We start from the raw sequence: 27,144 nt of genomic DNA, 5'->3' as shown, positions 1-27,144 counted from the left end.
GAGGCTCTGTACCTCAGCGTTCCTCTTCAGGTCCCCAGCCTCTGCTTCGCTGTACTCCATGTCCAGCACCTCTTCGTTCCCAGAATCCTCGTCTGAACACAGCAGCTCTGGCAACGAGTTGTTGAACTCTGGGAGGGAGAAACCAGAGCAGAGCAGATCAAGACACGTGAAAACCACTGAAATGCACAACCCAGGGGTTGGAACCAGTTCAGGGAACCAAAAAATAACTACATTTGCAGAGGAAGTGATACGGAACCGGGAACAAAAGGGATCTCTCGTGTTCTGGAACAAAACCGTTATTTTCATATCTTACCTACAGCTTACTAACATTCTTTTTAGTTCCTAAAATATTCCTAATGTCTAGAATATAATTTGGTAATTTTGTGAAGTTATAATGCTAGTAACAGCCTAAACACATTCCAATTCACATCATGATGTTCTCAACTCAACTTACAAGCCCCCTCCATGTCCACCACGTTGCCCTCCCCTCACCCGTGAAATTTCAGTCGCATCTCAGGCCTGCACTTATCTGACCAATCAAACATGTAAATAAGACAGTGATGTAAAGTACTTAAGTAAAAATACTTTAAAGTACTACTGAAGTAGTTTTTTGGGGGTATCTGTACTTTACTATTTCTATTTTAGACTATTTTATACTTGTACTTCACTACATTCTTAAATGACTCCATACATTTTCCCTGACACCCAACAGTACCCGTTACCTTTTGAATGCTTAGAAGGACAGGAAAATGGTGTAATTCACACACTTATCTGGGGGACTCACTAAACATATGCTTCGTTTGTAAATTATGTATGAGGTTTGAAGCGTGTCCCTGGCAATCCATCAATTTTTTTTTTTAAAGAAAGAAAGAAAAGAAAGAAAATGGTGCCGTCTAGTTCACCTAATAAGGAATTGGAAATTATTTATACTTTTGATACATTAAAGTACATTTGAGAAATTATATTTACTTTTGATACTTAAGCATATTTAAAACCAAATACTTTTTTAGACGTTTACTTAAATAGGATTTTTCTGGGTGACTTTCACTTGAGTCATTTTCTATGAAGATATTTTTACTTTTACTAAATATGACAATTTCCACCACTGATCAGGGATGGGTAACTGCCGGCATGCGGCCCGCAGGCCCCTTTTTGGAGGCCCTCGGATCAAATTCAACTCAACTTACTGTTTGTTGCAAGTTAGAATAGTAGAATACACAAGGTGCAATTTAGAAATGTGGATGTGAATCAGCAGTTTCTCTATTGTTATGTCTGTCACTGATAGTCAATTAGCCCATGTCAACTAAATGTTTTCAGATTGGTAAATTAGATTGCTGGCCACTAAACTTGTGATCACGGTCAAATTATCGGCCAGGGCCCCTCCCATTGATTTTGTTAGTCTCACTCAGATACCATATTAAAACTGCAAATATTTCTCTACACTATGACAAAATGTATAAAATTGCACAAAATGAACTCTAAAAGTTAAGTCTCTCCGCTGTCAAAGAGGTGGGCCACTGAAATGTTTTGCCCTCAGTGTGTGTTTGTGTGTGGGGGGGGCAACTACAGCCCCTCATGAGTCCAGAGTGTGTGGCCCCCACCCCTATTGAAGTTGCCCCTCCCTGACCTATATAAACTGCTACTTTTTAAAATTTATTGGTTTGAACCGATTTAGAACGTATTTTCTGGTTGGAACACCGGAACTGATTCCAACCCCTGGTGTAAACACACACACACACACACTACTTTTCTTTTGTGATGCTGAGTATATGCTTAAAAAAGGGGTACCAGTGTCTATGCTGTACCTTGCAGGCTGAGCTCTGTGGCTCTCTTGAGGTCGTCGTCCTCCCTCATCTCTTGGGCTTCCTGTAGGACATACCACAAATTGAAAATGTCACTGGAATGTATTGCGATGGTGCAACAAGGCAGCATTGCTGGATACAGGGTCAAATGGACACCTAGTTGACATTATATAAAGTTGGTGGGTCAGAGCTTAAAACCCATTTTGGGTATTCACCAAAACATGCAGAGGGAAGATTAGCCTACATTACAAAAACATTGGTGAACCACAGACACCAGGTTTATCCAACAGTAAAAAGGGTAGAGCTGTATCGGTCGCTCTATGTAATGGCCTAGTGTGTGTTGGGAGTCTTACATGCTCCTGCAGGCTCTGGGCCAGGGCTTGCTGCAGCTCCTGCTCTTCCCGCTCCTGCTCCAGGCTAAACTGCTGCACCCAGTCCAGCTCCCCCTGCACCCCCTCAGGTGTCTGGTTTTCCTTGTTTTCGTCCATGGTCAGATCCAAGGAGTCCAGCGCATCTACACACACAGATACACTCTGTTGCGCAAGGGTTGGTGAAACGCACATTTCAAAACAGTCCATGGTCTTCATGACTTAGTATAGGATAGTTCAAGGAAATCACAATTTCACAAATTTCACAATGGACATCTAGTAACTACAGAGAGTTGTTTTGGTGTGTTATCTGTTTAACCTCTTCAACCTATGGGGGCGCTATTTCATTATTGGATAAAAAACACGTGCCCGTTTTAAGCTCAATATTTTGTCACAAAAAGATGCTTGACTATGCATATAATTGACAGCTTTGGAAAGAAAACACTCTGACGTTTCCAAAACTGCAAAGATATTGTCTGTGAGTGCCACAGAACCAATGCTACAGGCGAAACCAAGATGAAATTTCATACAGGAAGTGAGACAGATTTGAGGCGCTGTGTTCCAATGTCTCCTTATATGGCTGTGAATGCGCAAGGAATGAGCCTACACTTTCTGTCGTTTCCCCAAGGTGTTTGCAGCATTGTGACGTATTTATAGGCATATCATTGGAAAATTGACCATAAGAGACTACATTTACCAGGTGTCCGCTCGGTGTCCTCCGTCGAAACTATTGCTTAATCTCCAGGTGTGTGCATTTTTCCATTTTGAACAGAGGAGAAACCAAACTGCCACGAGTGACTTATCATCGAATAGATATGTGAAAAACCCTGAGGATTGATTCTAAACAACGTTTGCCATGTTTCTGTCGATATTATGGAGTTAATTTGGAAAAAAGTTTGCGTTGTAATGACTGAATTTTCGTTTTTTTTTTTGTAGCCAAACATGACGCAGAAAACAGACCGATTTCTCCTGCACAAATCTTTCAGGAAAAACTGAACATTTGCTATCTAACTGAGAGTCTCCTCATTGAAAATATCCAAAGTTCTTCAAAGGTAAATTATTTTATTTGAATGGTTTTCTGGTTTGTGAAAATGTTGCCTGCTGAATGCTAACGCTAAATGCTAACGCTAGCTATCAATAGCTATCAATACTGTTACACAAATGTTTGTTTTGCTATGGTTGAGATGCATATTTTTGAAAATCTGAGATGACAGTGTTGTTAACAAAAGGCTAAGCTTGAGAGCTAGCATAGTGATTTCATTTCATTTGCGATTTTCATGAATAGTTAACGTTGTGTTATGCTAATGAGCTTGTATTCACGATCCCGGATCCGGGATGGCGCGACGCAAGAAGTTAAGCCTACACTTCCCCCTTCTCTCCTGGCTGGGGTGTGTGTGTGTGTGTGTGTGTGTGTGTGTGTGTGTGTGTAGTGGTTACCTGCAGACGGTTTGCTGTCCGTCTCCAGCAGGTCTGGGTGGTAGTTTGGCTCCTGGGTGTCGGGGTCGGCGTCCCCGAAGCCCGTGTCGGGGCTGCTGGTTGGCTCATCCTCAGGGGCGGGGCAGGAGAGACCAGTGTCTTGACAACTCATCTCTAGCACTACCGCCAGCATCGCCTCATCGTTGATGTCTGACGCGTCTGTGTGTTGGACGCCTCGCTGGACCGAAACACACAACCAGAGCCCACCATGTCACACCGGACCTAAACCAACAGTATTCTTTCAACCTGTCCCTGCATGTGTCAGTGGTTAAGTTGTAGTAACTCATTTCTCTCCCGAGTCACCCTACCTCCTCTGCTTTGTCGTCAGGCAGACAGTCGCTGAGGCGTCGCTTGCGGCTCACCGCCTTCCGGCTCAGCTCCTCCTCGCTGTCAGAGTCCACCAGGATACTGCTGGAGCTGCCCCCTGCCTTCAGAGACACTTTCCTGGGGGAAGGAAATAAAGACAGTGGTTAGAAGATCCAAACATTTACACCTGTGGTTTTCAACCTGTGGACCAGAGGTATTGCAGGTGGTCCAACATTTTTTCATTTATTTTTAGAATCTAATTTTGTCATTTATAATTACTTTACACAATGCAAATTGTAATAACAATGTATTTTATTTAACGAGGCAAGTCTTACATTTTTATTTACAATGACAGCCTACCAAAAGGCCTCCTGCGGGGACGGGGGCTGGGATTAAAAAAAGAGACAACGCAACACTACATAAAGACAGAACTAAGACAAACACAGCATGGTTGCAACAAAACATGGTACAAACATTATTGGGCACAGACAACAGCACAAAGGGCAAGAAGGTAGAGACAACGACACATTACTTAAAGCAGCCACAACTGTCAGTAAGAGTGTCCATGATTGAATCTTTGAATGAAGAGATTGAGATAAAACTGTCCAGTTTGAGTGTTTGTTGCAGCTCGTTCCAGTCACTAGCTGCAGTGAACTGAAAAGATGAGCGATTCAGGGACGTGTGTGTTTTGGGGACCTTTAACAGAACGTGACTGGCAGAACAGGTGTTGTATATTTTTGTATTTTTTATTTATCCATTATTTTACCAGATAAGTTGACTGAGAACACATTCTCATTTGCAGCAACAACCTGGGGAATAGTTACAGGGGAGAGGAGGGGGATGAATGAGCCAATTGTAAATTAGAGATTATTAGGTGACCTTGATGGTTTGATGGCCAGACTGGGAATTTAGCCAATATAGTATTTGAAGGATATAGTATATGGAGGACGAGGGCTGCAGTAGAGCTCTCAAATACGGGGGAGTGAGGTCGAAGAGGGTTTTATAAATAACCATCAACCAGTGGGTCTTGTGACAGGTATACAGAGATGACCAGTTTACAGAGGAGTATAGAGTGCAGTGATGTGTCCTATAAGGAGCATTGGTGGCAAATCTGATGGCCGAATGGTAAAGAACATCTAGCCGCTCGAGAGAACCCTTACCTGCCAATCTTTAAATTATGTCTCTACAATCTAGCATGGTCATCTGAATCAGGGTTAATTTGGCAGCTGGGGTTGAAAGAGGAGCGATTACGATAGAGGAAACCAAGTCTAGATTTAACTTTAGCCTGCAGCTTTGATATGTGCTGAGAGAAGGACTTTGCACTGTCTAGCCATACTCCCAAGTACTTGTATGAGGTGACTACCTCAAGCGCTAAACCGTCAGAGGAAGTAATCACGCCTGTGGGGAGAGGGGCACTCTTCTTACCAAACCACATGACCTTTGTTTTGGAGGTGTTCAGAAATAGGTTAATGGTAGAGAAAGCTTGTTGGAGAGCATTTAACACAAAATCTGGGGAGAGGCCAGCTGAGTAGAAGATGATCATCTGCATATAAATGGATGAGAGAGCTTCCTACTGCCTGAGCTATGTTGTTGATGTAAATTGAAAAAAAGCATGGGGCCTAGGATTGAGCCTTGGGGTAGTCCCTTGGTGATAGGCAGTGGCCGAGAAAGCAGATGTTCTGACTTTATACACTGCACTCTTTGGAGGAAGTTAGCAAACCAGGCCTAAGACCCCTCAGAGACACCAATACTCCTTAGCCGGCCCACAAGAATGGTCTACCGTATCAAAAGCTTTGACCAAGTCAATAAAAATAGCAGCACAATCAAACAATGGTGACATCATTGATGACCTTTAAGGTTGCAGTGACAAATCCATAACCTGAGCGGAAACCAGATTGCATACCAGAGAGAATACTATAGACATCAAGAAAGTCAGTCAGTTGATTATTTACAATTTTCCTACACTTTTGATAAACAGGGCAAACTATAAATAGGTCTGTAACAGTTAGGATCTGCTTTGTCTCACCCTTTAAATAAAGAACGAACCGTGGCTGCCTTCCAAGCAATGGGAACCTCCCCAGAAAGGAGAGACAGGTTAAAAATATCAGAGATAGGCTTGGCGATGATAGGGGCAGCAACCTTAAAGAAGAAAAGGTCTAAACCATCTGACCCAGATGGTTTTTTTGGGGTTAAGTTTAAGAAGCTCCTGTAGCACCTCGGACCCAGCAACTGCCTGCAGGGAGAAACATTGTAGCGGGGCATGGGAAAAAGAGGGAGAAGCATTGGGGATAGTTGCATTAGAAGGCGTGGGAGATGAGGAAATGTTAGCCGGGCAAGGAGGCATGGCTGAGTCAAACAGGGATCCTGACTTAATGAAGTGGTGATTAAAGAGCTCAGCCATGTGCTTCTTGTCAGAAACAAACCACATCATCAACATTAAGGGACATGGGCAGCTGTGAGGAGGAAGGCTTATTCTCCAGGTCTTTAACCATTTTCCAGAACTTTTTGGGGTTAGACCCACAGAGAGAGAGAGAACTGCTCCTTAAAAGTAACTAACTTTGGCCTTCCGGGTAGCCTGAGTGCACTTATTTCTCATTTGCCTGAACGAGAGCCAGTCAGCCTGAGTATACACGTTCCTGAGCCTTTCAACAAATGCAATTCTTGAGGTGGAGTAACTCTGCAAGATCACGGTCGAACCAGGGGCTGAACCTGTTTTTATTTCTCACGTCTGTTAACAATACCACTGAAAATATCAAAAAAGGTCCAAACGTCTTCGACAAAGACGTGAGAATCAAGCTGATTCTACACCGTTTTACAATAATAATAATAATACAACTATTAATAATAAGTTACATTTACTGATAAAATGAACTAAATTTGACCGCCAAGATACTTTGTTAATTTGCACCATTCCTGGAATGTGATCCTCAAGAGTTTGCCGGTGATTTGGTAGTCCCTGGAATGGGAAAAGTTTGGGAACTGCTGATCTACACAATGTTCACATCAAAGAAACAAAAGACCTACTGTAAACATGATTGGTGTCCATGGGATGGAAGTGATACCATAGTGTTAGAGAACGGTTAAATGAGTGGCTTACCAAAGTAGTGAGGAGGAGTTCACCAACTGGGAGGCCTTCAGTGTTCGTGCCCTGTACAAAAAAAACAGGGTGTGGTAAGGTCATTTAATTTCTGCAGAGCACATTAGAGTAGGATTGTATTGCATTGACAGGCAGAGTGGTCTTTCAATAATCCCTTTGGCGAGATGTGCTATTGAGATCGAAGAACAGATCAGTGTGTAGCCACGTGTGCACATTTGTTTCTAATCCTTGCCGATTAGTAAATTACGTGCACATTTTCTGTCAGCAAACAGGTTTTGTACAGACCAACCCTGGAAAAATCATGGGTGTGTGCATCGACTGCATGTGTGCTAGATGAGAGAGGAAGACATTACAGCAGGTAAGGCTACAAAATAATGACAGAACAACTAGTTAGCCAATTCAACACCTATTGTGTAGCCTGGATTGTTCTCTGTAGTTGACAATTACATTAATACATGATAATAGTTATGTCCAATGTCCTAAACTTCACCACCATAACTACAAATGGCGACACGCAGTTGATCAACGGGTGCGTTAATAAATCAATGCTTACTCTGGCTGTAGAAGTCTGACACCATTGAAAAGCTGGGATTCCCCTCTGTTCAACGTTGGGCATGTCACTGACAACTTTAAAATATATTCTTAGATAATCCTAATTAAGAATTGAGTAATGTCTCCCATGCTGTCAATAGATCTCCCCTGAAAGGATGTTATCGATAAACAGCTACCTTGCTTTGAAGTAGGCTGCTTTAGCCATTTACATTTTTTTATTATTTTTTTTAAATATGGCAAGACCTGAAACTGGTTGTCTAGCAATGCTCCACAACCAAGTTGACAGAGCTTGAATTTTTTTTAAGAATAATGGGCAAATGTTGACAATACAGAGTGGAAAGCTCTTAGAGACTTACCCAGAAAGACTCACAGCTGTAATTGCTGCCAAACGTGCTTCTACAAAATATTGACTCAGGGGGTGTGAATACGTATAGAAATTAGATATTTCTGTATTTAATTTAATAAATTTGCAAACATTTCTAAAAACATGTTTTCATGGGGTATTGAATATAGATTGGTGAGGAAAATAATCCATTTAGAATTCAGGTTGTAACAATGTAGAATAAGTCAAGGGGTATGAATACTTTCTGAAGGCACTGTAACAGGCCTAATAACACATTTTATTTTGTAAAGTGGTGCCCTGCATCATACAACAATTTTCCGTTACCTTTTTGGTCCAAAGTGTTAAACACCCCAAAAAATGTGGAGTACAAAAATTAATGTCCGGCCTTGGTAAAATTGTATAATTATGCAACAAACGTTAGATAATTTTCACTGTGGGGTGTGTTTCTTACATGGTTCCATGTGCGCACCAGCCCAGGCTGAGGGGGGGCTGCGTAGTGTCTGTGCAGTGGGACAGCAGTGTGAGATAGCGGGGAATCATCACCTGCTGGCCCAGCTTACTGTTTAGGGACAGCTGGGCGTTGAAGCTGTAGCGCTTCAGGTGCAAGATAAGAACTCTGCATGGGGGGGAAAACAACAGAAAGGAATGAATTTAGGGTTCTGGTGAACCTCGTACCACTTCTCATTCACTTTAACATCAGATCACTGTTGTAGACACACAGGCATACCTGGGGAGTCGGCTGAATTTATGAGTCACTGTTGCCGCTTTCCTGCTGCACTTTTCACAAGAATACTCGATTTCCTCCATCTGGAACACACATCAACACACATTCAACTCATCTACTTCCTATTAGGATGTGGATACTAGGTTAACTGTTTCATTGCATTTAGTGCAGGGGGGTCAAACCTGTTTGCCTCTAGGGCCGCATTCGTTCTTCAACGAGGTCCGGAGAGCCACACTGAAAATATTACATTTCCTTGGCGTCAAAGTTGTTGGTAATTTGATGCTCCCCGACTGTCTAGCTTTCATTTCAGTTATTATTAGTGAGCTGGACACAGTCAAGAAACGGTGACTGTAGCTCCATTATTTCTTCAGTTTCAATTTGGTTTTAGTCATTTTTAAAGTATATTGAGTATGTCCCTCCCACCCAATTTGTTTTGTTTGGTTTTTAATATAAAAGTTGGTCACCCATGCTTTAGTGAGTTGATATTAGGGCTGTTACGGTGACCATATTACTGCCACACCGGTGGTCACGAGTCATGAAGGCAGTCACAGTAATTAGGAGTCTCCAAGTGCTGATGATGGTCATTAGTAGCCTAACAAACTTGCTAACTGCCTGGTACTCAGCACTCTACTGTCCCTCTAATCACCCTGACATCAATGCAAATGTTATCAAATCTAATCAAACACTTCATGAGAGCCCATGTTGTGCAACATTTCTATAGGCTATGCAATTGCGTGAGAAAGAAGAGTGATGGCCTCTACTTAAGAGGATCCCATCAGCTTTCTATAGGCTAGGCCTTCTATATTTATATCTCAACTTAATAAAGCACATTGCTCATTTTTACAACAGAAGTATAGCCTACCTGGCTGGCATTTTTTAAATATTTTTTTTAAATTTCACCGTTATTTAACCAGGTAGTCTAGTTGAGAACAAATTCTCATTTGCAACTACGACCTGGCCAAGATAAAGCATAGCAGTGTGAACAGACAGAGTTACACATGGAGTAAACAATTAACAAGTCAATAACACAGTAGAAAAAAAGAGAGTCTATATACATTGTGTGCAAAAGGCATGAGGAGGTAGGCGAATAATTACAATTTTGCAGATTAACACTGGAGTGATAAATGATCAGATGGTCATGTACAGGTAGAGATATTGGTGTGCAAAAGAGCAGAGAAGTAAATAAATAAAAACAGTATGGGGATGAGGTAGGTAAAAATGTGTGGGCTATTTACCGATAGACTATGTACAGCTGCAGTAATCGGTTAGCTGCTCAGATAGCAGATGTTTGAAGTAAGTTGGTGAGGGAGATAAAAGTCTCCAACTTCAGCGATTTTTGCAATTCGTTCCAGTCACAGGCAGCAGAGAACTGGAACGAAAGGCGGCCAAATGAGGGGTTGGCTTTAGGGATGATCAGTGAGATACACCTGCTGGAGCGCGTGCTACGGGTGGGTGTTGCCATCGTGACAAGTGAACTGAGATAAGGTGGAGCTTTACCTAGCATGGACTTGTAGATGACCTGGAGCCAGTGGGTCTGGCGACGAATATGTAGCGAGGGCCAGCCGACTAGAGCATACAGGTCGCAGTGGTGGGTGGTATAACCTGTTAGTCCTATAGGGGCAGTATTTCATTTTTGGATAAAAACACGTGCCCGTTTTAAGCGCAATATTTTGTCACTAAAAGATGCTCGACTATGCTTGGAATTGATAGCTTTGGAAAGAAGACACTCTGGCGTTTCCAGAACTGCAAAGATTTTCACTGTGAGTGCCTTAGAACAAAAGCTTCAGGCAAAACCAAGATGTTTGAGCGACCAGGAAATGAACAGGATTTCTGAAGGTACGTTTTCCATGATCGCCTTATATGGCTGTGAATGCGACAGGAATGAACGGACACTTTCTAGCGTTTCCCCAAGGTGTCTGCAGCATTGTGACGTATTTGTAGGCATATCATTGGAAGATTGACCATAAGAGACTACAATTGCCAAGTGTCCCACACGGTGTCTGCGTGGAAATTGGTGCGCAAAAGTCAGCTACCAGTATTTTTCCATCCGAATCAGAGAACAAAGAAGTCTTCTAGGACTGCCATTTCAATTAAGAGATATGACAAAACACCTTGAGGATTGATTCAAACAACGTTTTCCATGTTTCAGTCGATATTATAGAGTTAATTCGGAAAAAAGTTTGACGTGTAGGTGACTGAATTTTCGGTTAGTTTCGGTAGCCAAATGCATAGTAACAAAACGGAACGATGTGTCCTACACAAGAATCTTTCAGGAAAAACTGGACATCTGCTATGTAACTGAGAGTCTCCTCATTGAAACATCTGAAGTTCTTCAAAGGTAAATTATTTTATTTGATCCCTTTGCTGGTTTTTGTGAATATGTTGCGTGCTAAATGCTAACGCTAAATGCTAAGCTAGCTATCACCACTCTTACAAAAATTATAGATTTTCTCTGGTTCTAAAGCATATTTTGAAAATCTGAGACGACAGGATTGTTAAGAAAAGGATAAGCTTGAGAGCAGGCATATTTATTTCATTTCATTTGCGATTTTTAGAAATCGCTAACGTTGCGTTATGGTAATGAGCTTGAGGCTGTAGTCACGATCCCGCATGCGGGATGGGGCGGACTAAGAGGATAAGGTGCTTTAGTAACAAAACGGATGGCACTGTGATAAACTGCATCCAGTTTGCTGAGTAGAGTATTGGAAGCAATTTTGTAGATGACGTCGCCGAAGTCGAGGATCGGTAGGATAGTCAGTTTTACTAGGGTAAGTTTGGCGGCGTGAGTGAAGGAGGCTTTGTTGCGGAATAGAAAGCCAACTCTAGATTTGATTTTAGATTGGAGATGTTTGATATGAGTCTGGAAGGAGCGTTTACAGTCTAGCCAGACACCTAGGTACTTATAGATGTCCACATATTCTAGGTCGGAACCATCCAGGGTGGTGATGCTAGTCGGGCGTGCGGGTGCAGGCAGCGAACGGTTGAAAAGCATGCATTTGGTTTTACTAGCGTTTAAGAGCAGTCGGAGCGTGAAAATGAACCACGGGAAAAGCATCCTCCATTTGCTATTTAAGTGCATACAGTAGATGTATTTTTCCCACTGCCCGGTGTGAGACAGGTGCATGATAATGGTCCATCCTAAATCAAATTTCACATTTTATTTAGTATATGTAAAGACAAGATTAAATCAAGAAGTCTGATAGGTGACAAAATTAGCCGATCACTTGTGAACGATGCCCAGCTTGTGTGCAATAAGGCTTTTTATAATCATAGTAGCATACCTCATGTAGCCTAGCCCATAGGCCTATAAGTTTTCATACGGTTTGTATCACAACTAGTGACCAAATAACTTCTTAAAATGAAGCACATTAATCCGCTTTACAAGGGGTGTAGAGCCTAACTGGCAACATAAGCAGCCCGCCAGTTTCAAGTTTGGGTTAGATAATTTACCATAAAAGTGTACCTTTATAATAAAAGCATTACATGCATAATCACATTTGCGGTCACTTTTGATAATGGTGTTTTCCCGCTAATGGAACATTTGCGCTTATAGACTACTGCCGTGTGCACATTGCTGCGCTCATAATTTGAAGAAATAGCCTGATAGTTAATAAACATTTTAAGCTAAACATTCTGTTCTGTTGCATCAGCCTCATTGTGTAAAAAAAAAAAATGTTATGCTAGTGATTGTATTAATTTGGCATCCCACAAGTGTTCCAGACTATGTTGGGAATATTTATTTCTTGCACAGAAAATAATAGGTCAACTTTTGTACTATAAGGGATAGTAGATTGACATCTGCAAGTGCTTCTGCTGTGTTAGGCCTACTCATCTTGTTGGCTGACAAAGTAAATGTGGACAGTTTCTCCAATATCTTTAATATGCACCTCGGAATTGTATAAGGACACGTGCAGTTGCATCCTCGATGTGTCTGTCTTCACGTGACGGAGACCCATGTGAGTGAGAGGTGCTTCAGAGCACACAGGGAGAAGCAAATTCAAATTATTATATTCAGCCCAAGGGCACAACGGCCACTAGCCGCAAAGGGCGTGGATTTCTTGAGGGGGCAACACAGCCAAACAAAGGGGATACCGCCGGGAAATCCGAGGCATTATCAAGTGCTTGTCAAATTGTGAATGAGAGACTGATTAAGTGTGAACAGCCTGCACAAAAAACAAAGCAGAGCTCATGCCTTTCATGTGACTTTTTTCAAATCATCATTAGTCGCATCATGCAGCCTTAGAATGTATAACAAATATAAACAAGGAGCCCAATGTTTGTAGAACTAACGTTACATAAATAACTCTAAATTAAGCATATAGGAGTACCCGTTTCTTTAACTGCTCAACATAGAATGTGCACACTCTCAAATCGTTTGAGGAAAATTTCAGCTTTGTTCAATTGTATTCTTCATACTATAAAACATGATAAAATAATGGCATGGGATTCTAAGAAAATGTCTGCTAAATGAGTATAGCCCACAGCAATATGGCAAAGCCAGATAAGGACAACAAGGAGTATGCTATTCTGTTCTTCTGAAATGGACTACATTTTCTTCATATCATGTTTCTTTAGACCAGTCTAAAATAAATAATGGATTTATTGTGAAAGTGTACATGGATTTATTAGACTTTTTAAAATGTAGATGTCCAAAGGTCTGTATCAGTGGCTTGTAGGCTGTGTGTGGAAGCCAGGAATTGATAAATGTGTTCATGTTAATTGATCATTAAGTCAATTGACCATTAGGTCAATTACCGTGAGACCGGCAGTTATTTGCTTGACAATGCCCGGCTGACGAAATTTCATGACCGCCACAGCCCTAGTTGATATACAATATATTTGGACAGGAGCTAGCCTGGTGGTTTTTTAGGGACAGCGGACACGCACCCTGAAGAAGAGGTCCAGAGAGTCCTGGATGGACCGGAGAGGGATGGCCTTCTTCCTGCGAGGCAGGTCAATGGACAGGTCGTTGAACTGCTCCCGTTTGGTCACCACTTCTCCACAGCTGAAACCACACAATAGCACAACCTTTTTTCATGATTTGTTGTTTATAACATGACATTCAGTCAGTCTTTATGACAACTTCATATGCTTAGGAAAGGTAATACCATAAAAGCTAAAAGGTATGGACTATTAAAAGCTAAATCTATGGCGTCTATTATTTTATTTTCCATCAGGGAAGAGATGCACGACCCAGAAATCCACAGTCTGATGATCCACTCACCCTTTGCAGGTGATGGTGTGCTGCACCTCAAATTCCATGTTGACCACCACGGGGCAGGTGTACGTGTGTGAGGTGTCCGCCTCCTCCCCAGGCCTGACGGCGGCCGCCTGCTGGGGGGCCTCGTCCCACGCCGCCGATTCGCTCTTCCAGCTCTTGTTCACTTTCTCCATGTCCTCCTTAAGCTGGTCCAGACACTGGCTCAGGAACTCATGGGCGTCCTGGGGGGCGTGAGTATACAGAGCTACAAAAGAGCCAAAATGGTTGTGGTGCAAATATTATAGGTCTTACGTTCTGCATGTATCCAGAGAAGCGCTCAGCTGTGGAGGATATGGAACTCTTCACTCTCCTCAGCAGGTCTTTCTTTACCTCGGGGCACGAGATGTCCTTCTTGGCCAGCAAGTGGGCAAAGCGTCTGCATGCACAACAGAGAGGAGGGTCAGTGAGGGTGCAGGGCAGGTACACAAGTCAGCTGAGCAGTTAGAGAAATACTGAGTCATAGCCATGAAAACACTAAGCCACCTAAACAAAAACAGCTTTTAAAAAGAGTAAATCCAACGTTAAAGTGGAAATATTGACTCTACTCAGTTGGTAGAGCATGGCGCTTGCAACGCCAGGGTTGTGGGTTCGATTCCCACAGGGGACCAATACAAAAATGTGTGCAATCACTGCTGTAAGTCGCTCTGGATAAGAGCATCTGCTAAAGAAAAATGTTTTTAAAAGGATGACTGCAGTAACAGTAGGCTACCTGAGTAGGGCGTTGGCGGGGATCTTCTTCCATGGGATTCCCTGCTTCAGCAGGTCATTGGAGAACGACGGCAGGCTGAAGAGAGACTGCAGGATGGCGTTCATGTAACACGTGTTGCCCAGGTTGGAGAATCTGCAACAAAGAGGTTAGAGAAAACTGTAAGTATAACTCCATCCATGTACCACAACCACTGGTGAAAAGGCATGTTTTCAACTGAAAGCATCTACTTCGGCACATTAGGGCTGTAAGCGACAACAAAAAGTCTGTTGACCGAAATGTCTTCTTTCGACCAATCAATTGGCTGACATTCTTTTGTGTGTATTTTTCCAGTTAGACACACCCTGTGTGTTTTAATAAAATCAACTCTATGTATTAAGCTTTGATGCTTTAATTCTTAAGAGCCTACGCCGTTGGGGGGGGGTGGGTTCAAATCTGACACATGGAATTGTTTTGAGATGGTCACACTATGGATCATTTAGCCATTTGATTTTGAATATCAAGGACCCCTTTATATATAAAAAAAAAACATAACATTGGGATATCTAAAAACGTACTACCATAAAATGGCAGAAAATACATTCAAAATCAATCAGAAACAAGGTTGAAGTGTTTGTCCTATATCTGGGAGATGAGAAAGCTCATGATATACAGTGCCTTCTAAAGGAATTCAGACCCCTTGACTTTTTTCACGTTTGGTTAGAGCAGGGGTGTCAAACCATTTATTTTAGGGAGATGTCAATGGGCCGGACCATTAAAATTATACCATACTGCTATAAATAACCAAAATATCATGTCTTTCCTTTGTTTTGGTGTAAAGAAGCACAAGAACATTAGGAAAATATTATTATCCTGCGGGCCTGATAATGACACCCTGGGTTAGAGCCTTATTTTAAAATATATTAAACTGCCCCCCCATCAATCGAGACACTATAACCCATAATGACAGGGCAAAAAACAGGTTTTTAGAAATGTTTCCCAATTTAGTAAAAATAAAAAAACAGAAATATCACATTTACATAGGTATTCAGATCATTTACTCAGTACTTTGTTGAATCACCTTTGGCAGCGATTACAGCCTCTCAGATCATTTACTCAGTACTTTGTTGAATCACCTTTGGCAGCGATTACAGCCTCGAGTCTTCTTGTCTGAGGTCCTGAGCAGGTTTTCATTAAGGATCTCTGATCTCTGTGCTCCGTTCATCTTTGACTCGCTCCGGACCTTCCAGAAAGACAACCATCCCCATAGAGGAACTCCGGAGTTCTGTCAGAGAGACCATTGGGTTCTTGGTCACCTCCCTGACCAATGCCCTTATCCCCCGATTGCTCAGTTTGGCCAGCTCTAGGAAGAGTCTTGTTGGTACCAAAATTCTTCCATTTAAGAATGATGGAGGCCTCTGTTCTTGGGGACCTTCAATGCTTCAGACATTTTTTGGTACCATTCCCCAGATCTGTTGTCTTAACACAATCCTGTCTCAGCGCTTTACGGACAATTCCTTTGACCTCTCATGGCTTGGTTTTTGCTCTGACATGCACTGTCAACTGCGGGATCTTATATAGACAGGCGTTTGCCTTCCCAAATCATGTCCAATCAATTGAATTCAACACAGGTGGACTACAATCAATTTGAAGAAACATCAAGGAAACAGGATGCACCGGAGCTCAATTTCGAGTCTCATAGCAAAGGGTCTGAATACTTATGTAAATAAGCTGTTTGTTTTTAAGACATTTGCAAAAATAAAAGAAACAGCTTTTGCTTTCATTATAGGGTATTGTGTATAGATCTGAGGAATTCTTTTTCATTTACTCCCTTTTAGAACAAGGCTGTAATGTAACAAAAAAAAATTGGAAATCTGAATATTTTCCAAAGGCATACATCATATTTTTTTTTAAATATATTTTTTAAAATAGTATTATTTTACACATATTAAACATTTTTGGGGTAGGTAGCAAACCTACCTTCATACTTCAATCAAAAATAATAATAATACTGGTGCTGGTTACCTTCAGACAAGTCCCGTGACACTTGTGGTGGTCGTAAAGCAAAACGAAGAATCTCACCTTTCACAGTGGGCTCACAGTTTGTAGCCCAAACGGTTCGGAAGCTACAAACAGAATTTGGCACATCGACACTATGGACTTCAGACGAGTCACGTGACACTTGCCCATGGTCGTTGAGCAAAATGGAGACCACCATCGTGTTTGTTTGAGTCTACCCTTTCCCCAGTGGCTTAGTTAGGACGCTACAGATGTTTGTCTCGTGGTCTGACAAACATTGCTCTAGCTATGCCACCTTTCACTGCAGATGTGGAAGGGCGACATTGGCAGATTGAGACTGATCCAATGAAAAAAAAAAAAATAGATATCACTAGGTTAAACTGACGGATTTTGATGGGGATTTTTGCATTACGTTACTTTGACTGACCGGTGCGTCAATCGAGTCTAGAGGGGTTAAGCGCACTCTGATGAAATAAGTCAAATGACTCAAGAGGGGGCCAGAGAACAAGATCGCCAGAATAATAAAATCTTAACCTGAACCTTACCATCCTCCTCCCGTTCCTGCTGGCTTTCGCAGACTCCGTAAGTAAGTTGCCAGTAATAAGCTACATGAGTCGTCAGCAACCATTATCATGTGGCATGCCAATTTGTCTTAAGACTTCTACCAATCTGCGTGCCAGTTCTTTCATGGAACGGTTTAATTTAATTTATAATAACCTCTTTATCTCAATCATTGTCATGTGGTTAATTAAACTTGTATCCAAATGAAAGTTATACTAACTTAAAAAGTAACTTCTACTGCCAACTAAACTAAAAAACAATCACCTACATAAGCAAACAAATAAAAAAATATTGCAGCCTGCAGGTTGAAAATATCCTGATAGAAATAAATCACATTTGCAGACAGGCCATGGCCACAAACTTTAAACATTGTATCAACTATTAACTTGGGTCTGACCCAAAGCAGATGATGCAAGCAAACTTGCATAAGATATTCTGGGCCTTCCGAGTTTCCCGTGCTAGTGAGCTGGGGCCAGACACAGGCATAAGGGATAAGAAATAATCAGGTAGGCCTATTTGATGACATTTCCACTGGATCAGATCATGATATTTTTCCCTTTCATGCTGAGTGGTTATTGAAAAGAGAGCTGGAAATATCTTTTCAAATAAACTCAGCTAAAACGTCCCTTTTTCAGGACCCTATCTTTCAAGGATGATTCAAATAACTTCACAGATCTTCATTGTAAAGGGTTTAAACACTGTTTTCCATGCTTGTTCATAAACAATTAATGAACATGCACCTGTGGAACAGTCAAAGATAAACAGCTTACAGACAGAAAATTAAGGTCACGGTTATGAAAAGTTCGAACACTAAAGAGGCCTTTCTCCTGACTCTGAAAAACACCAAAAGAAAGACGCCCAGGGTCCCTGCTCATCTGCGCCTTAGGCTTGCTGCAAGGAGGCATGAGGACTGCCAGGGAAATAAATTGCAATGTCCGTACTGAGACGCCTAAGACAGCGTTACAGGGAAACAGGACAGACAGCTGATCGTCCTCGCAGTGGCAGACCACTTGTAATAACACCTGCACATGATTGGTACATCCGAACATCACACCTACGGAACAGGTACAGGATGGCAACAACTGCCGGAGTGACATCAGGAACGCACAATCCCTCCATCAGTGCTTAGACGGTCCACAATAGGCTGAGAGAGGCTGGACTGAGGGCTTGTAGGCCTGTTGTAAAGAAGGTCCTCACCAGACATCACCGTCAACAGCGTCAGCTATGGGCACAAACCCACCGTCGCTGGACCAGACAGGACTGGAAAAAGTGCCATGAGGAGGCCATGAGGAGATGCACTGCAGTACTTAATGCCACACCAGATAATGACTGTTACTTTTGATTTTGACCCCCTCCCTTTGTTCAGGGATAAATTATTCAATTTCTGTCCACATGTCTGTGGAACTTGTTCAGTTTATGTCTCCGTTGTGTAATCTTGTTATGTTCATACAAATATTTACACATGTTAAGTATGCTGAAAATAAACAATTGATAGTGAGAGGACGATTCTTTTTTTTGCCTAGTTTACATAGAGGAACTACTGTCATTCTCAATAGATATTAAAAAAAAGACTGTTTGCTTGCTGTTCGAGGTTGAGAAAACATTACTTTGAGAGGCTCCACAGCTCATTAGTGGTGGTGCATTAAGCCAATCAGAAATACTATCAGATCCCCAAATGGGCACATTTATAGGCCTTCATTTGCACATAGGCCAGGTAGCCTATAGGCCTACTTCCATGCGTAATCAGGTGCGCGTCCTTACTAAAAATTGACAGGAGCGCTCAATACAAAAGACTAACTAAATTGACTAAACTCTTAAAAGTAATTAAATAAACCCATACTTGTTTCTCACAAGTGTAGCATAGGTTGTGCGCTCTGCAAACAATAACCAAACAAACATTGTAGATTAAAAAATATAGGAATTAACAGCAAATGTACTGCTGGTGATTTATGTAATGGAGAATTAATAGACACTAACTCAAACAATTCACACAATGAAGTTAAGAACCAATGAATGTGCACAAATTGGTAGGAGAGCGAGCATTCTGGAAAGAGATGTGCATTGTGCATCTCAGCCACACTCCCCCTCTTCTTGGACTGTGCCATCCACGCAGCCGACACAATGGATTGGTCTTGGCCTCCATAATGGATTAGATCACAGAGATGGGCGTGAATAAGACCGGTGTCTCGTGTTCCTTAAATTGTATTTGCAACTGCTTGACAAAAAAAATAAAAATCTTGGCCGACCAAACAGCCCATCGACCAAACAATCGACTAATTGGGGTCAGCCGTATGGCACATTCATAACGAGCATTAACAGATATAGTAAATCACACATTACTGGTAGGTGGGCAACACTATAAAAGCCCCTCATTGACTCCGGAGGTTAACTTTAGAATTATCAGTATAACCCTGGGATGTCTCCTCACCCTTGCAGTGGAGGCTGGGGCTGGGCCAGAGTGGATGGTCTCGGCTTGTTCCAGCCACCGTAGTCCAGCATGGGGCGCACTTTCTTGAAGGGGGTCGAGTGATTGGGTAACATGAGACTTCTCTTAGCCGAGGTGGTCTGGGATGTACTGGATGGCCTGTGGAGGGAACGATGCATAAGAATGTTTTCTTAACATCTATGGGACAACCTGGTTAAATTAAGGCGCAAAAAAAATAACTTACCTGTCGAGGAAAGAGTGACTCGTGGAGTAGTCTTTGGTCACCGATCGGCTGCCGTAGAATGACGTGGGCTGAAGTGGCGCTGGAACCAGTAAAACTGGTGGGAAAGGTAGACAGTTATCACAGGGCGACTAGAGACGGCACAGTTCTAGTCTGGAGAAGGTCATCTCAGTCTGACGAGGGCTTACCAGAGCAGCGGTTCTCCTCTGCCTGTTTCAGCTTGTCTTTGCAGCTCAGCAGAAACTTCCTGGAGGGGTCCGACATGGTCTTGTTGTTGCTGAAATACGAGAAACAGTTTAGATTCACTGGTGCACAACTCTGCCCTACAAAGGCAAAGTGTAGTAACAGCAAATTTGGTCAAAAAGTTTTGATCTGTTGTAAGGTGAATGCACCAATTTGTAAGTCGCTCTGGATAAGAGCGTCTGCTAAATGACTTAAATGTTAAATGGCGGTTTCCCTTTTACGCGAAACCGGTGCTGCTAAAATCATGGCCGTCACTGTAAAAACACCTACCTCCTCACCCCCACTCGCTAGACACCCCGAGGCCGCAATGGACATAAGCTTAAATTGACAGGAAGGGATGTGAAGTCAACCCTTTGCTTGGTAAAGTAACACTGTCGTTGTCATACCTGGATGAGTCATTCTCCTTGGGGTAGTCCTTAGTCAGGTCACTGTCAGAGGTGAGGTGTCTCTTCCTCTTCTCAATCCTGAAGGGGCAAAAGATGGTTCTGAAGATGATGAATATGAAGTACACATTTTTAAAATGTCCCTTTAAGAGTGGTTATGAGACAAATGCATACATGAAGACTAAAGCCTCTGTCAAATGAAGAAATGCAATCTCAGGAGAAAGGATAGCGAGACAAGAGTGGAAGAGGTTGGGATTTTATACCCCTCACCCAGAAGTATGCACTTGTTCATTCCCCCATGTGAACTTAAAAGTCCAATCCACTTAAATAAATGAGGGGGGGAAGTATGAGTGCGGTCAGGATGCAGCCTGCGTGTGATGCTCCATCTACCTGGATGGTTGGTGTGTTGGCTTGCCTACCTGTTCTCAGACAGCCCACTGCGGGAAGGTGTGGAGGTGACTCTGCTGGGACTGCTCAGAGGTTTGCGGGGCATCGTCTCCTCCCTGTTGTCCACACTGGGTCGTCTGGGTGTTGTCTGAAACAGAGCCAGATTTAAATAAGTAATATTTTCAGAGAAGCAAAAACCAGGAACAGTATGGTTGTAAATGACAGGTACTTTCTTACAACTCTTTACCTGTCGTTCTCCAGGTGGGCTAATCTCTTTCTTTACGGATCGATTCCCGAGCACACTGAAGCTTGCACTTCCCTGGGATGTCTTTAGAACTACAAGAAAACAACACTTGTCTAACAGAAGGACACCAGTTCCGCAGGAAACAGTTAATGATCTACAAGTTCCAATAGATTGTTACCTGTTGGTTTTCCCTGCTTCAACTTCTCAAGATATTCTTTCATTTTCTCAGCCACAGCAGTGGGAATTCTCTCAAGGGTGACTACACTGCCATCCTTAAGAGACACCACAATTCGTCGCATAGTGTGCATGGAATGCATAATGACATTCTTCACATTCTGGTTGAGCTGAAAGCAAAGACATATATAATGAACATACTTTTTTGCCCAACTGTATTTAGTCAGCCACCAATTGTGCAAGTTCTCCCACTTAAAAAGATGAGGCCTGTAATTGGTCATAGGTACACTTCAACTATGACAGACAAAATGGAAAAATAAAATATATATATTTTTTTTTAAATCACATTGTAGGATTTATAATGAATTTATTTGCAAATTATGGGGGAAAATAAGTATTTGGTCACCTACAAACAAGCAAGATTTCTGGCTCTCACAGACCTGTGACTTCTTCTTTAAGAGGCTCCTCTGTCCTCCACTCGTTACCTGTATTAATGGCACCTGTTTGAACTTGTTATCAGTATAAAAGACACCTGTCCACAACCTCAAACAGTCACACTCCGAACTCCACTATGGCCAAGACCAAAGAGCTGCCAAAGGACACCAGAAACAAAATTGTAGACCTGCACCAGGCTGGGAAGACTGAATCTGCAATAGGTAAGCAGCTTGGTTTGAAGGAATAAACTGTGGGAGCAATTATTAGGAAATGGAAGACATACAAGACCACTGATAATCTCCCTCGATCTGGGGCCTAGTGAATGACCTGCAGAGAGCTGGGACCAAAGAAACAAAGCCTACCATCAGCAAGGGCATTGAAGATGAAACGTGGCTGGGTCTTTCAGCATGACAATGATCCCAAACACACCGCCCGGGCAACGAAGGAGTGGCTTCGTAAGAAGCATTTCAAAGTCCTGGAGTGGCCTAGCCAGTCTCCAGATCTCAACCCCATAGAAAATCTTTGGAGGGAGTTGAAAGTCTGTGTTGCCCAGCAACAGCCCCAAAACATCACTGCTCTAGAGAAAATCTGCATGGAGGAATGGGCCAAAATTACCAGCAACAGTGTGTGAAAACCTACAGAAAACATTTGACCTCTGTCATTGCCAATAAAGGGTATATAACAAAGTATTGAGACAAACTTTTGTTATTGACCAAATACTTATTTTCCACCATAATTTGCAAATAAATTCATTAAAAATCCTACAATGTGATTTTCTGGATTTTCTCTCTCATTTTGTCTGTCATAGTTGAAGTGTACCTATGACGAAAATTACAGGCCTCATCTTTTCAAGTGGGAGAACTTGCACAATTGGTGGCTGACTAAATACTTTTTTGCCCCACTGTATACTATATTAAGACGATTCGATACACGAGCTCCGATTAGGGATGTTAAGTTTCAACGAGACGCATCAAAGATAAAAGTGCATCGGTCCGAGAGACCCCAAATGATCCAAATGTAGCATGCATATTTGAGATTGTTCAAAGAAGCCACCCTTTGCCTTGTGGACAGCTTTGCACAACCTTGGCATTCTCTCAACCAGCTTCATCCTCTGCTGCAGAGGATAAGTTCATTAGAGTTAACTGCACCTCAGATTGCCGCCCAAATAAATGCATCAGAGTTCAAGTAACAGACACATCTCAACAGCAACTGTTCAGAGGAGACTACGTGACTCAGGCCTTCATGGTAAAATTGCTGCAAAGAAACCACTACTAAAGGACACCAATAAGAAGAAGGGACTGACTTGCCAAGAAACAAGCAATGGACATTAGACAGGTGTAAATCTCTAATTTAGTTTGAGTCCAAATGACATTTTTTGTTCCAACCGCCGTGTCTTTGTGAGATGCAGAGTAGGTGAACGGATGATCTAGGCATGTGTGGTTCCCACAGTGAAACATGGATGTGTGATGGTGCTTTGCTGGTGACACTGTCTGTGATTTATTTAGAATTCAAGGCACTTGACCAACATGGCTACCACAGCATTCTGCAGTGATATGTCATCCCATCTGGTTTGAACATAGTGGGACTATCATTTGTTTCTCAACAGGACAATGACCCAACACACCTCCAGGCTGTGTTAGGACTAGTTGACCGAGAAGGAGTGATGGAGTGCTGCATCAGAAGACCTGGCCTCCACAATCACCTGACCTCAACCCATTGGGATGGTTTGAGATGAGTTGGACCGCAGAGTGAAGGAAAAGCAGCCAACAAGTGCTCAGAATATGTGGAAAATCCTTCAAGACTGTTGGAAAAGCATTCCAGGTGAAGCTGCTTGAGAGAATGCCAAGAGCGTGCAAAGCTGTCATTCAAGGCCAAGGGTGGCTATTTGAAGAATCTCAAATATAAAATATTTTGATTTGTTTAACACTTTTTTGGTTACTACAGGATTCCATATGTATTTTTTTATTTAACCTTTTAACTATGCAATTCAGTTAAGAATAAATAATAATTTTCAATGACGGGCTACTGGGGAACAATGGGTTAACTGCCTTGTTCAGGGGAAGGACGACAAATCGTTTTACCTTGACACCTCATGGATTTGATTCAGTAACCTTTCAGTTACTGGCCCAACGCTCTAACCACTAGGCTACATGACACCATATGTGTTATTTCATAGTTTTGATGTCTTCACTATTATACAAATGTAGAAAAAAGTACAAATAAAGAAAAAACCTTGAATCCGTCAGTGTCCAAACTTTTGACTGGTACTGTACCTTAAAAGACAGTCTTAACATACACAATTTCAGCTATTCAAGTCCAATGTAATCATGCCATTTTGTTAGGTGAATGAGCACATATAGGGAAAACTATTACCTGGAAACTTTTGAGTGCACCACCGGCATTGAACTTCAGGCACAGGTTGACCTTGTTATCCTTCTCAAGAACCTCGAAGGTCCCCTCCTTCCATCGAGTGGTGCCCACGTCTATGCTGTTGTAGCGTATTTTGACAACGCTTCCACTGGAGAGCTTGGGCACTGCTGCTGCCATTAGTGATGGTCAGGGTTGTGCTCTCCAAATAAACCTAATGGAAGGGAAAAGTAGATTGTGTGCAAACAAGGACATATTTTTTAAATTAGGCTTGGGCGGTATACCGGATATTTGGAAATAGCCACAGGATTGCTTTTCAATACCGTCAAAACTATTTAGATTTTTTTTTAATTATACATTTGAATGTGTAGCTACTTAAGTAAATACCTGCAGTCAACTTGTGCAATACAATAGGAGATAAATTGATTAACAGTAGTCCCCAGTCACGTGGTATTTGTTTACAAGCATACAACAATGAGAGACCGAAGCCTTGTGAGTCACTTACTGTTTGTTGTGCAGCACGCAACAGGTGATCTAGTTATAGAATTCACAACTACATGTTTGCGAGCGAAATATCTTATGTTTACTGTCTAAAATGTGCTACTGTGTGCATTTGTTTGCTAATTTAGTAGCTAGTTAGCCATCTAGCTAAGTGCTTAAGTCATTGCAAAATTAAGCTTTGCTTGGTAATAGCAGTGAATTCCATCCTGGATCAAGTATTTGTTTTGTGCATGCAGCAAACTGAGTAGCATGCACTTTTTAATTATTTGTATAATTTTGAGCTGGGATGTCTGTCCTGCAAATAGTATAAAATGTTCGCAATGCGTTCATTAGCATTTAGTTTACATTCACCTTTAGATCTCAGAGGCTCAGTTGGGTTTGAAAATAGTACCCCTTGTGTTCAGTGCAAGTGTTACAGAATATCACAGGATATTACAAGAACAATATGAAGGTATGACAATCTGGATACCACCCACGACTACTTTAAATATATTTTTAACATTAAGACCACGAGTAAGAGAGCAGTAACTGAGTTGTCCAGTAACTTTTAACACATTGTTGGCGCAACACCAGTTGTTCTGTCCTATGGGTAAGTCTGGTTTGAAAGGGAACACTATGCCAAAATACTTGAATTAAATAATATACTGTGCAGACCAGTGCACGTGACCTGGGCAAATTTTTCAAGCTGTAAATTGAAATGTTCTGCTTATGTTTGGTCACATGGTGTTCTTATTTGGCAGTGACAAATTTTTGCATGATGCAATTTCGTTTTTAACCTATTCAGGGAGGGGTTCACTTGTTTACCGAATTGCAAGTAAAGTCTTGGGAAGCTCTACTAGGCAGGGAAGTGTAAGTGTGGCATTATCCACAATAATCAAAGGTATTGTTTACGCATCACCCATTGGGCTGCAGTGTATTACGACAAGCATCCTTAGCCAATTGGTTAAATTTAGCTAGCAAGTGACATAGCTAGATAGAGGGGAAACTAACATTACTTAGCTAGCTATAATCGAACTGGCATAACGATGCTTAGCTAAGTATGCCCCCATTGTATGACAAATAGCCATGTTCAGAGATTCAACCTTATCTCCCAAACTAATGTAAAAGAGGGGCACTGCGCAAACTTGTGGACTTACATATTTTATTCTATTTAGACGAGGGATGCAAAAAAACATACCTGTGGGCATAGCGGGACAAGAAAGCAAGAACAGTAATTGTAAAAGCAAGCCAGCATGATGCTATGTGCTGCTATGGTGATTTCTGTAAAAAAAAAAATATTTAAAAAACATAGCAAATCAACACTAGGACAGATGGCAAAAGTAAAAAATATTTTAAGATGTTTTATTTTTTGCCCACGCTACAAATTACTATAGCTGTCCAATAATACAGGACGAGTAATGGCCCGGTTCACTACTTTTTAAGAAATATAAAACTATTTATATTATACCACATACTATTTTGCGCAAGGACACTGTCGGTGTGATCGAAGCGTTGTGCCTACAGCGTCGTTGCGCAAAATGGTATGCAGCATCATCTGGATATATGTGCAACAAAAGTTCAACATTTACCTTATGCAACCATTTCTATCAAGCCGTCAGCGCATATAGTTTGAGCAAACATTCGATAAATCCAACATTTGTACACACAAAACGCAAAGCAAAACTCCGCAATGCTGCAAGGCAAACGCAGCGTTCCATTGGAAATTAATGTACTTCTTCCAACATGCAACAGAGCTGTCCGTGTGACCGAGGCGTTACACAACTCTGCAAGCGTATTCATGTCCAAATACATTTGGTTGCTTGCAAATGTTTTATTTACACCTTTTTTGGACGTAGATACCGGCCATGAAGGGAGTAAATGTAGATAGTTCCTAAGCGAAACTCCATACTGTAGTTGGTGTGTCATTACACGTATTTTGACATTTAATACGCTTTCAGAGCTGTCTATTCGTTTGAATCGGAGCTTCCTGGGCAAACATCTGACGCACAGATACGGTCTGGGACAGGGAGGACACAACCACACTACACTCGAATGAGTTTCTGTTGGCTAGATAACTGCTATGATGCACCGCTAACCACTAGTTAGTTAGCTAACCTTAGCTAGCTTAGTAGCTAGGTAGCTGGCTAACTGAATATTACGAGATGAGAATGACGCCCCCAAATCAACTCAGCAAAACAACATTGGATAGTTACACATCTAGCTAGCTGTGAATGTCTAGCCGTGTCCCATGCACGAGCAAGTTCCTAACTAACGATAGCTGGCTGCTAAAAAGGACAAGGAATAGCTAGCTAATTTGATTTTGTCATTTGGAGATAAACATCGCCTTGACTTAATTACAAGACAAGGAACACTTGCCTTTGAATGAAATATCCCTTCAACGAAACTTGTAAATTTGAATATTTTCGTTTTAAATCCTCGGGGAGTAGTAAGTTGGTTTAGCCGGCATTCGTTGGCCCCAGTATTATGTTGTTGACAGTGTGGTCAACACGACGTTTTCCTCCAGTACTCGATGATGGCGGGAATGTGAAAATCTAGAGGAAATGATATACGA

The 27,144-nt window shown here is 41.9% G+C and overlaps 1 protein-coding gene across 2 annotated transcripts in view; it reads right to left on the bottom strand.

The window, feature by feature from the left end:
* LOC118385937 (ubiquitin carboxyl-terminal hydrolase 37-like) overlaps positions 1-27,144 on the bottom strand; it is a 31,389-nt gene that overhangs the window by 3,255 nt on the left and 990 nt on the right. The window contains exons 1-21 of one of the 2 annotated variants that reach the window (XM_035773193.2): positions 26,949-27,128; positions 24,099-24,306; positions 21,295-21,460; positions 21,120-21,208; positions 20,905-21,020; positions 20,489-20,566; positions 20,048-20,136; positions 19,863-19,956; positions 19,622-19,777; positions 14,638-14,769; positions 14,181-14,304; positions 13,893-14,110; positions 13,556-13,673; positions 8,672-8,751; positions 8,396-8,560; positions 7,050-7,100; positions 3,955-4,090; positions 3,608-3,824; positions 2,156-2,316; positions 1,806-1,866; positions 13-128 (exon numbers count right to left, since the gene is read on the bottom strand). In XM_035773193.2, coding sequence (XP_035629086.1) covers positions 13-128; positions 1,806-1,866; positions 2,156-2,316; positions 3,608-3,824; positions 3,955-4,090; positions 7,050-7,100; positions 8,396-8,560; positions 8,672-8,751; positions 13,556-13,673; positions 13,893-14,110; positions 14,181-14,304; positions 14,638-14,769; positions 19,622-19,777; positions 19,863-19,956; positions 20,048-20,136; positions 20,489-20,566; positions 20,905-21,020; positions 21,120-21,208; positions 21,295-21,460; positions 24,099-24,272 — 2,541 coding nt within the window. In that variant the 5' untranslated portion in view covers positions 24,273-24,306; positions 26,949-27,128. Of the gene's footprint in view, positions 1-12; positions 129-1,805; positions 1,867-2,155; positions 2,317-3,607; positions 3,825-3,954; positions 4,091-7,049; positions 7,101-8,395; positions 8,561-8,671; positions 8,752-13,555; positions 13,674-13,892; positions 14,111-14,180; positions 14,305-14,637; positions 14,770-19,621; positions 19,778-19,862; positions 19,957-20,047; positions 20,137-20,488; positions 20,567-20,904; positions 21,021-21,119; positions 21,209-21,294; positions 21,461-24,098; positions 24,307-26,948; positions 27,129-27,144 lie in introns of those variants that run through there. The other variant, XM_035773194.2, reaches the window with a different exon arrangement.

Source organism: Oncorhynchus keta, chromosome 7 (genome assembly GCF_023373465.1).
Source record: "Oncorhynchus keta strain PuntledgeMale-10-30-2019 chromosome 7, Oket_V2, whole genome shotgun sequence".
NCBI classification, from domain to species: Eukaryota; Metazoa; Chordata; class Actinopteri; order Salmoniformes; family Salmonidae; genus Oncorhynchus; species Oncorhynchus keta.
Note: the sequence above shows the minus strand (reverse complement) of the source record. Positions and strands in the feature narration are given on the sequence as shown.